We start from the raw sequence: 11,493 nt of genomic DNA, 5'->3' as shown, positions 1-11,493 counted from the left end.
GGATGCTTGAATCCATGTATAAAAAATCCGTGTATAAGAAGGGCCGACTGTATCTTGAATCTGGAAGGTCATGTCAATGAGTCTCGTTCCTATAGTGGCAAGCACAGCACCCAGAATGACTGTCACTAGTGGAAGAATGGATTTCAGAATAGCAGGATTCCCAAGAAGGGGACCTGTATCTATTATAGCCATGGTATCGATGGTCATGAACATTTCATGGATGGAATTGATGGTGTCATCTAACTTGGTAATACTGATTGGAAGAAGCTGAATCAGTGCCCATTCTGAAGTAGGAGCATGACCTGGAATAGTACCTACGTCTGTGTTGACATGGAGATGGAATTGTCAACAGAGATTTCCCTTTAATTGAAATTCAAGCTAGAGAAAGAGAAGCTATAATTCTTATGATAGAAAACTGCTGTATTTCTTCCTCTGAACATGGTAATGTGATCTTCTGTCCTGGAAGGAGATGGTATCTTCACCACCATAAACCTGGCAAGGGAGATACCACAGCCTCACATTTTGTAGTCTAGATAAAGCCAGCATGGTTTGAATAATGGACTAGGATTCTGGGAGACATGGGTTCAAATCCCCACTTATCCAAGGAAACCCACTAACTAACCTTGGGCAAGTTACACTCTCTTCAGCCTAAGATGAAAGCAATGGCAAATCACTGACTAGATCCTGGCAAGAAAACCCTGGGAGGATGTCTCTATAAGTCAGAAATGATGTCACATAACAACAACAGACAGGGCTGCTGTCACAGGACAAACATTTCTTGGTTGCATTTGTGCTTCTTTATTTTGGAATTGTGAGCCTTTATTTCTTTTCTTGTCAAGATTGCTGAATTTGTCTAGTTGTACTTGTGTATGATTTATGATTTATATAAATTCAAGGTGCAAGCAGGCTAATTATATCTTTTTATATCAGAAAGTCTCAGATTTTGTTCTTGTTTTTTCTGATTTTATTTCTCGAAATCCATACATGTTTTATTTATCCCAAAATATTTTCTATTGTCTCCCAGTATGATGAGAGTCTTTTTATATCAGCTTCCCAAGTTGGTTTACTTCAACCCAATATAAAATCACACACACACAAACAAAATAACGAAACCTGGAACTTTTCAGTAAGTCTGGATGCACCCACAGTGTGCCAAAACTGGCTTGAGAAAAAGGCTATCCTGGAATGATGACTTAGGTTAAGTGTAGAACCTGATGAATGAGCATGCACAGTGCATGCTCTTCAGGGAGAAAAAAAAGAGAGAAGCTCAGCTGATCAGAGAAAGTGAAGTTGAAAAACTGTTACAACGAAAAAAGCAGAGCAAGGGCAACCATTCGCTGTTTTTCCCCCATGGGATGTAGTTTGGATCACACTAATTCCTTGCAAGAATATTACCCACCAGAATGGGTAAAAGACTGGTTATTGCACAGTTAAGCCCCATCCAGGGCTATCTGGGGGCATTTGTATATCCGAATGTTTGGGCCTACAATTCCCATCAACCCCACCTGGTAAGGGACTGTGAGCAAAACAGCTGAAAAGCTAAAATTTACTCATCTCCTATCCTAATCTAAAAGGCAAGTTTAAGTTTCATTTAAATCAATGGGGTTAAAGTCAATTATAGTGAATGCTCTATTGATTTCACGGGGACTCAACAGCTAACATTAGCTAGGTTGGAGTGCATTTGGCTACAAAAGCCATAACAATTTCTGGATATTTATAATTTTAATAACATATATAAGTGAATTATACATTTTAAGCGAAACCAAGAACCTATTGACAGAAGTTTAAATTTTTGGCAAATAAAGGAAATTCAGCAACAAAATAACTTTTTCAGTTGTCTTTTAATGAAAAAAACCTGTTTGAATAGAAATGGATGTATAACAAAGTTTTCAGCAGATTTAGGAAAACATAGCTATCACCAGTAGAGGAAAGGGTGAAGTACATCATATTTTTGTTAGTCTTCTTTGCTCAGCAATTGCTCCATGGAAAATTAATCAAACTGGGGATATAGTATGTAGGACAATCCTATTTTTATACCACAACCTAAACAGATAACCCAAAAAGAAAGCCAGTGACTTTCAAGTGATGTGTTTGGGACTGGTAGTCATATAATCCTAGGGTTCTTCACTGTAGAAATGATGTAGTTGACTCTAACTGAAGTGGCTCATTTCTATGGAATCCTAGGATTTGTAGTTTTACAAGGTCTTTAGCTGCATCTGCCAAAGAGTGCTAATGCCTCACAGAACTACAAACCCCAGAAGTCTGTAGGATGGGGCCATGGCACTTAAAGTTGTATCAAACTGCATTATAACTACAGTGTATATACACCCTTAATAATTTACCATATTAGGAATTCCACATCTGAATTTAAACAACTGATTCTAACCACCTATACTTAGAAATAAACTTCAACATATAAGCTGAATCCATTCATTGATTTCATTAAGTGTATTCAGGATTCTTCTTAGGGGTGGAATGCTACTTCTTTTCCTCCTCCAGGTGTTGAAGGGCAGCTCAATGGCTCCTGAATGTACTGTTGTGGCCAGTCAGTGGCCAGGGGCTGACTCCACCTGCCTTTTTATACCCAAGGAGAAGATGTCATTGCCTGTTGGCCCTATAAATAGGTATACAGGTAGAGTTACACACCACTATTGTAACTATTAGATCTTGGCCTTAGACTGATTGCCATTGCCTCTTTGAGTATCCAGCTTCTAGTCCGAGCATGCTGACTTTTATAGCTGTACTAGAGTGGTTCAGAAAAGTCAGCCCCAAAGTGCCTCTAGCACGACTATGATACTCATCTGGCAGGCTAAGATCTATTTATTTAGGCAAGCCTTTGATTGATATTTAATGTTAGAACAATGTTGAAAGTGGTGTGCTATATCCTTATCTTATACGGGTTTTCATTATATTTTTGGTGTATTTAAACTGTTCTTAACTGTCTGATTTTAATTGTATTTTTTGTTTAATAGTTGTTGTTGTTTTTAAAATTGTAATATAACATTTAAGCTAATTTATATTTTAATTTATTGTAATCCACCTTGGATCTCATAGTGGGAAAAAGGCAGAGTATAAATTAAGTGAATGAATGAATGAATCCTCAATATGTTGGAGCCAAAATCCTATGCGAAAAACCAAATGGTGCTGACCTTTATGTGTGGCACCAGCTTTTACACATCCTGTTTGTTGCATGGAACCACAGCTAAAAGTCTGTGCACACTGACTAATCAACAGAAATATTTCTTGTACAGGAAAGGGCAGGATTTCAACAGAATTTTCTTCCAATAGCATCTTAAGGTTATGGTTCTGCACACTCTTCCATTAGGAAGCAAATCATGATGCTGAAATAGCAACAGAACTTCCCCCCTGCTTTGGAAAGATTGTGATGCCAGGCCATAATCTTAAACAAGCTCATTTTAGAGCAAGTGAAATATCACTGTCTACTTAGTATATTATAGTTATACAAAATAATTGCCAATTGATGTGAAAGCCTACACAAGCACACTCAGGTATACAAAGGGACTTACGGTACTTCCAAGAAAGGTGTGTACAATAAGTTTACAGCCCTGGGAAAGAAATTGATCCAGGTGCAATGTGACTAGTTTTCAAATGTTCTTTAGTGGATGATGGTCCTTTGTAATATAATGCCAGATAAGTAAGCTAACATTTTTCCTGTAATGGCTTCAGATTTAGGAAAAAAGCAAAGGTGTGCTCCAATGTTTCCTGCATTAATGAAGCTCCTTCTGTGTGATTTAATATGGTCCTATCCCTCACAACACAGAGACTATTAATATTGCTTTTGAGTGTGCTTGAATCTTCTTTAATCTTAAGAAATACATTTAGAAAAGAAATCTGATTCATTTCAGTGTATAATGGGGATAGACAATGTTACCCAAAATAAAATATCCATTATATAACACATACAATATCCATATTAAGCTAGCGGCTGGCAAGCACTAAATCAAATTTAGACATGTACATATTCGGTGAGGAAAGTGTTCCAGCCTATTTCAGGGAACCTTTGAAGGAGGGAAGGAAAATATTGCCTGACATAAAAAAAGACCCTAGATTTGTATTGACCCAGACAGTTTCATTCAAAGTTATGATGATCCCTGTCTTTTTTGATACTGTATTCTGAGCTTCTCCAGCTGTTCAACACATTGTGTCTGGGCTAACTTCAATGTCCGGTTCTCTTCTGTCAGGTCTGCATACTCTTTTGTTAGCCGAGCAGCATCCATGCTTTCTTTCTCAGCTTGATCTAGCCTAATGATCAGATCCCTTCTGAAAAAGAAATGATAAAGGTTAAAGGTACCATTTAATGTTCCAGGGTAGTGCCATAGATGGATGGCACATGGATACTTCAGCTTAGATCTAAAAAACCAGGAGCAAAAGGGGAAATGCATTCATGCTATTCTGTGAACTTTCCTAAAAGAGCAAAGTGGAGAGTCTTCTGGATTGGGTGGGGGTGGTTCACAGAAAGGAGCAGGTCTTTCCAGTGCAAGGAATCCAGCAAAGGCAGGCAAATCTTGAAGCCCCAAGGACACCCCTTTCCAGGCCGAGGCTTGGAGAAGCGGCGGATCAGGCCCTCTGGAGCCACTGAGGCCCCGATCTGTCAGGGAAAGGGGCAGTCTGTATCCTGCCTAAGAGATGTAGAACTGATTGGATGGGAGGCAAATCTCACCAAGTGTATTACATACATTTTGGTAAAGGAGGGTCAGGTGAAGTTGGAAGAGAAAGAGCAGGTTCTTTGCATTCACTGTATAGCCCAGACTTTACAGTCATCTTTCTAGGAGTACACTTTTGTTTTGGTAGCTTTATTCAGCCCTGCTGCATACCCATAATAATTCAACCAAACTATTTGCTATTATTGGAAAATAATCACAGAGTAGGTGGAGTAGGAACGAGTAGCTCTAGAGTCTATTCTATTTTTACCAGTGACATAGAAGACCAAAACCAAATGCTCATAAACTTTATGGTGATAAATTAATAGTGTGACAGATACTGATAGATCTGGACAATCACACAGTGAATCTGCAGTTCTTAATAAACTTATAGGAAAACAAAGTTAAACATTTAGGACTGTGTTTACATGAACTCTGATTAAAGAACTGGGGTTATGCTTTGAGCCAGCTGGACATAACCAACTGCCGTCAAGATATTTGTCATAACAAGAATTGCTACAGAGTGACCATTCAGGTCCTCCTCATGATCACAATAGTAATGGCTGTTGCATGTGCAATTTACCAAAGGTGTATGGTGGAATTTTAGCTAAGCTATAAACACACCCCAGGACAAGCCAGACTTGAAGCAAACAAATGAGAAAAAGCAAGTAAATATACTGTATCTTAAGAAACAAATACTCAAAAGTGCCTGAGGGGCTGTGCAGACCACCCCTAAGGGGCGGCCTGCAGGTATGCCAGATTGGGGCTGTGGCAAATGCACACTGTGGCCCCGATCCAGCCTTTCCAGAGTGCACTAGCCATGATGCCATGGCTTGAAGGCACTCCTTTGATGCTGCATCGTGCAAAATTAAAGAATGCAGTTTGGTTTTATTTAAAAACAACATTTACATTAATCAAACACAGCCTGGTGAAAGCTTTGTATAACTATAATATCCAGAAGGAATTCAAGTGTTTGCTGTTGTGAATATTGTCCCAATGGATTATATTTCCCAGTGTCATGCAATTAAAGAAATGCCCTGATATGTCCAAACCTCAGGCAGCTAGATTTCAGCCAATGAGATGTTCCTCATTTCTTTGCCTGAGACTCCTTAACACTCAGAGATCCTTTACCTTTCACTGACATGAGCAATGGCCCTCCGGTTTATGGCTCATTAAATGACCCCTAACACTGAGGATCCTTCTGAAGAGATTGTGGCTTAGCTCATGCAAAGGTTTATCACTCAGGATGATCTTGTTATGTCAACACGAGATGTATCTACACTGTAGAAATAATGCAGTTTTGACACCACTTTAACTACCAAGGTTCCATCCCACAGACTCCTGGTTTACTAGTTTTGTGAGGCACCAGCACACACTGGCAGACAAAGCTAAAAACTTTGTTAAAACTACAAATCCTAGGATTCCATAGGGTGTAGTTACAGCACTTAAATTGGTGTCAAACTGTATTATTTGTATAGTTTAGAGGCATCCATGGTGTGAAATTTCCGGCTTGAGAGCTTTAGGTTGAAATTCATACCAGAAAATGATTGCAATGGCTTCCAACATGCTTACAATCTATAGTAGCATGAGTGGTAGCCATGGTTATTTAGGGTAAATTCCTCGGCAGTCCCATTATACACTTTTCCCTTATTCCCCAGCTGAAGAAAACCCAGTTTGTTTATTCAGTTAAATAATCATACCTGTCTCCCATGTGTTTACACCTCCATGTTAGAATCTGATTAAATCTGCCATTAGTTGTGTGTATGATTGGATAATTAGTTATTAATGTAGCAATATAGGAGGCATTTTTTTGAAATTGTAGAACATGTGTACTGTAGATTTGGGGAATGATCAAAGGTGTAGTGTTGAGAAAGAACCTTGATGGTGGTTTACAGTGAAGATAATTACTTGGCACAGATGTACAGATGCGTGGGGGATGTGGTTCCTTACAGGAGAAAAGATATAGAACTCAAAGTTTTTAAGGGGATGGATTAGACCAAGAAGGATGATCCATAGATATGCATTGATTTATGGGTGAATCATAGCCAAGCCTGCAACGGTTTAGGGAAAGGAATTGTGAATATGGGATAGGAGTCTGGAAATGATAGCAATTCAGTGGAATGTTTTGGGCCCAAAACACATGGGCCAAATAAAGCAGCTTCCAGCCACTTTGGGAGAGTGGTGTTTACATGACGCATGCCCCCAAAGTTTCTGGAAGCCACTCCAAGGCCGTCAAAGACAGCCTAAAGCCACCACAAAAAGGAGCCAATTAAATCCGGCTCATGGTGGCAGCTCACTTTGGGAGTGGGCCGTGCGCGGTCACTGTGATCACTACCAGAGGCCACTCTTTATTGGTTGTGTGTTTCACCCCTAAGTTTTCCAAGTTTTTAAAAAAGTGTTTACCACACTTTCCTTCTGCCTAAAAATACCTCTATAAATTCAAGTTATTTAGTTTATTGTTTTGGAATATACTCTTTACTTCCCTGAATCCTAATACAGTGGTACCTCGGGATACGAAATACCCAGGTTACGAATTTTTCGGGATACGAAAAAATGCCATTGGAAATAATTGTTCCGGGTTACGAATGTTTTTTCGGGTTACGAAAAAACTTCGGCGCTATTTTAAAAGGAACCGCGGCTTTTCCCCATTAGCGCCTATGGCAATTCGGCTTACGAAGGCTTTTCGGGTTACGAACGGTGCCGCGGAACGAATTAATTTCGTAACCCGAGGCACCACTGTATTTATCTAGCTTTCTAAAGTCCTTCCAAGATCAAAAGTATGGTAAATAAAAATCAGGAGAGATGCTTGCATCAAAATCAGGAAAAATGGGGAAGTAGCACATTTTATAAGGGAAAAAAAGCCATCCACTATATATATGCACACAAACATATTTGAAAAGCAGAATTAATCTTTCATTAGATATGGGAGGATGGCTTCTTCGTGCAGGTATTATTTATCTGTGTATGTGACAAACAACAGTTAGAAAGGACACAGAAGGAATAACTCACTTACTTCCTTTCTTCAAGCAGTGCAATTTCCTTTTTGACTTCATAGTATTCTTCTGCAATTTGGCAATGCTGTTTGAACACCTGCATAGATTCTTTTGAATCATGGCAAGGAGGCAGGGGCTTCATAAACAAAGGGGGAAATAGTCTAAGGTACTTTACATTCAAGATGAATACATAGAAATAGAATTTAAATCGAGACCAACATTTTAACATAATTATTTCTTTTGTTAGACAAGCTGGAACATTATCTCAATGAAAATAATATGTTACAAAAGAAAAGGCAAAGATTTCCCTCTATGCAAAGTAACATGAAATTGTCTTCTTTCCAGAAACCTTCATAATTGTCCTTCACTATTTGCAAGGCAACATTTCTTGTAAAAGAAGAGTTTTTATTAAAAAGTTGTATTTTAACAAGGCTATTTACCTATCCAAGAAAGCCTATCACCAAAGTGGAAATGTTGAGCATAGCAATGACAGCTCTGTGCTATACCCATTCTGTTTTCTCAAAAGGATGTTGTTCTTCTCCATTTAGAATCACACATGATAACTGTGATACAAGGGTTGCTGTTCAACACAAAATTAAGATGAATTCATATTTTGAGAAGAGGAAAAACGTTAGTTGGAAATAAATGAGGATGGATAGGGGTTAGCAATGTAAAGAATATTACTGTAGTTTCTCATTGTTGATGAAAAAAGGTATCAAGACCTTTCACTGAGAAAATTGTTACCTCACACTGAGAATTTTTTCTCATTTGGGGGCTTTTTCATAAAAATTTCATTGTTGCGCGCACGCACACACACACACACCACTTTTTAATGCAAAATCAAGGCTTTTTACATACAGTTCCCCCCCAACAAAAAAGTCCCATAGTGTGATAAATAATTGAAAAACATTTTTAAAAAAAACTATTTATCTCAGTGGGGAGAAAACTTTTTAAACTATTCATTCTTAATGAAATTAGTGAAGATTTATATCCTTTTTATTTGTCTGGTGGGGAGGGCCTGTTAAAAATCAGTCTCTTCAGCAAATAAACAAGAATGGCTATCTATGGAGTTTATCACATGGGGGAAGTCCCTGCAAAAACGGGATTTAAAATCTGAAAAAAATGCAAAAGCGGGTTGATTTTCACACACGTCATTGTTAAACTGGTGTTAACCCAAATGGAAAGTAGACAAAAGCCATTGCTTTTTACTTTTGGGATTTTCCAAAAGTAAAAAGGAGCGGCCTTTGTCTACTTTTCCTCTACTTCCCATTAGCGTTAACACCACTTTAACAACAACGTCATGTGAAAATTAACCCACTTTTGTGGTTTTCCCCCCTCTGATTTAAACCCTTGTATCTGCACAGGTTTTCCCCGTCTGATAAACTCCTATGTTTATTTCAGTAACAGTGATATATAAATGAAATATCACATCTGTAGATGAAAAATATTTCATCCTGTGAAAAATATGTTAAAAATATTAAGGCTCTTATTGCATATCACAACCACGTTACAATACACTGACTCAGAGCCTGCATCATTGCCTATGATTTGTAATTTAATTATGCCAGAGATATATCCGTGTCATGCAACAAAGCCATGTCAAATAAATGTGACAATGAGCTCCAGGATACAGTACAAGGCATCCCATTGCATAATAGAGGTTCCCCTTGCATGACAAGGCACCATGCAATGTGGCTGAGTGCCAATGAGAGCATGCACCTGTTGCACTGTTGGGATTTTTTGCCCCACCATGGCTCCCTCTTTTGCATACGTCAATGTTCAATGGTAGCCTACCACCAGAAATGTCATGCCTTTGTGCTTCACCCTTGTTATGCAACAGTCATGGTCACTTTGTCTGCCTCTTTTCATTGGATGACTAAAATATATTTCTAAATGTTCAGTTGAAGTCTTAAGTTACTGCAATGCTAGCCATTTGGGCAAAGGAGGATTGTTGTTTTTTCATTGGGGAGGGCAGAATTTTTATTGAGGGTGGTATTGTCCTCAGCCCCTTCCCCAACTACATCTGTTATATCCCCACTCATTAATTCTCTGGACATTTGCAGATGTCTTCCTTCCTTTGACATAAAGTTCATTTCTTTTCAAAAATTCATTTTCAGTGTAATCCTATCTGGGTCAACTCAGAAGTAAGACATCTTATATTCAGTGGGGCTTGTTGTAGTTGGATATAGGTTGCAGTGCATATTATCTCTTACTATGTTATAATCTTAATGTAAATTAGGCGCGGTACAGACCGCCATAAAGCGGCATACTTGCGCCAATTATAGGGTTAGGGAGCGCACACCAATAATAATAATAATAATAATTATTATTATTATTATTTATATCCCACCCAATCACAAGGAATCTGGTCGGGTTACAGTAAAATAAAAAATACAGATAATTTAAATACACCAACCGCACACTCCCTAACCCTAATTCGTGTGGATGGTGCCATTGTTATGCAGTGCCATCCACACAGGGCTCATGATGATGTTGTCATGCACGCACTGTGTCCAAAAGGCATGGCAAGCGTGTGATGTCTCCTCACCACTGGAGGGTGCTTATCGCGCTCCTTTTTGGGAGCAGATTGTTCCTCTGGCAACCACATGGCCGCAGGAACGATCCTGAGGAGAAAGGGGCTGCCCCTTTCTCCTCATGGCTCCTGGGGTGTCCAGGGGCATGAAGTCCCAAGGATAACCCTTTTCCACGCCAGAACAACAGCGGATTGGGGCCACAGGGCTGCCGGTGAGGCTGCCCTGGCCCCAATCCGGTGAGAAAAGGGGCGGTTGTGGTCTGTACCGTGCCACAGCTTTTATTCAGATTGAATAAAAACAAAAAAGCAGAAGACAGTTTTGTTCCAATATTTCTTGGAATTAAAAATAAATCCATTTAAGGTGGAAATAAACTGTTGCAGATGCTACCAGGAATTGCAAGAAAATAGCCCAGGGCTACATTTAGGTTTTGTTTGCACGCACGCACACACACACACACACACACACACAACACCCCCAGAACTACAGAAACAAATACTGCAATTGCTAGCAACCTCCTAACACATTTGCCCTGTCTGCAGGAAATGAAACTTACATTGGAGTAATTATTTTCAATAAGTTTTGTCCATGCTTTGGGGGAGAAATAGAGAAGGGTCCATTTATTCAGACTGAGAAAAAGTGCTATATACCCACAAGAGTGACAAAAGTGCAGTGTTCTAAATCGTGGTCAGGGAAAAGAGGGATATCTATGCTTCTCAGCAGTTCCTGAGGGTCAATAATAGTGGACAAGCCACCCATTAAGGACACTTGGCCTCCACTAATGATCTTATCCTGCAATGTCCAAATGCAAGGGTGAATTGGGTGTATTGTGCGCTTCACAGCTGGGAATAGCTACTTTGGCAGATTATAGCTTTCAGAATCCTACAGCCAGCATGCATTGGTCTTGTTGGCTGGAGGATTTGGGGTAGGGTTATAGAGTGACATTTCTAAGTTGTTGTTCATATATGGCACATTGCAAAGTCATGCAGAACAACAAGGAAGCCTCTATGTGAGTTAAGTGTAGTAATATTCTGCAGAATCCTTTGTAATATGGAGGGCTTCCATGACAGGACTACAGGCCTCTTAGTGGACATGATAGATACAGACATTTAAAAATCCACTAGCATGGTGTACTGGTTTGAGCACTGGACTACAACTCTGGTGATCAGGGTTCAATTCCCCACTCAGCCATGGTGACCTTGGGTGAGTCACACACTCTTACCCCAGAAAACCTATGACAGGTTTGTCTTAAGAGTCATTGTAAGTTGGAAACAACTTGAATGCAGATGACAACAACAACAACAAATG

The 11,493-nt window shown here is 39.3% G+C and overlaps 1 protein-coding gene across 2 annotated transcripts in view; it reads right to left on the bottom strand.

Moving 5' to 3' along the window:
* Positions 1-1,822: 1,822 nt before the first annotated feature.
* The window catches only part of MAP3K7CL (MAP3K7 C-terminal like), a 38,697-nt gene continuing 29,026 nt past the window's right edge, over positions 1,823-11,493 (bottom strand). For both annotated transcript variants that reach the window (XM_042456136.1, XM_042456137.1), the window contains 2 exons: positions 7,675-7,790; positions 1,823-4,281 (listed from right to left, as the gene is read on the bottom strand). In XM_042456136.1, the coding sequence (XP_042312070.1) occupies positions 4,101-4,281; positions 7,675-7,790 (297 nt within the window). In that variant the 3' untranslated portion in view covers positions 1,823-4,100. The remainder of the gene's footprint in view (positions 4,282-7,674; positions 7,791-11,493) is intronic.

The sequence above is a fragment of the Sceloporus undulatus genome, chromosome 3 (assembly GCF_019175285.1).
Source record: "Sceloporus undulatus isolate JIND9_A2432 ecotype Alabama chromosome 3, SceUnd_v1.1, whole genome shotgun sequence".
Lineage (NCBI taxonomy): Eukaryota > Metazoa > Chordata > Lepidosauria > Squamata > Phrynosomatidae > Sceloporus > Sceloporus undulatus.
The sequence above is the reverse complement of the archived record's forward strand: the minus strand, read 5'-3'. Positions and strand labels throughout refer to the sequence as shown.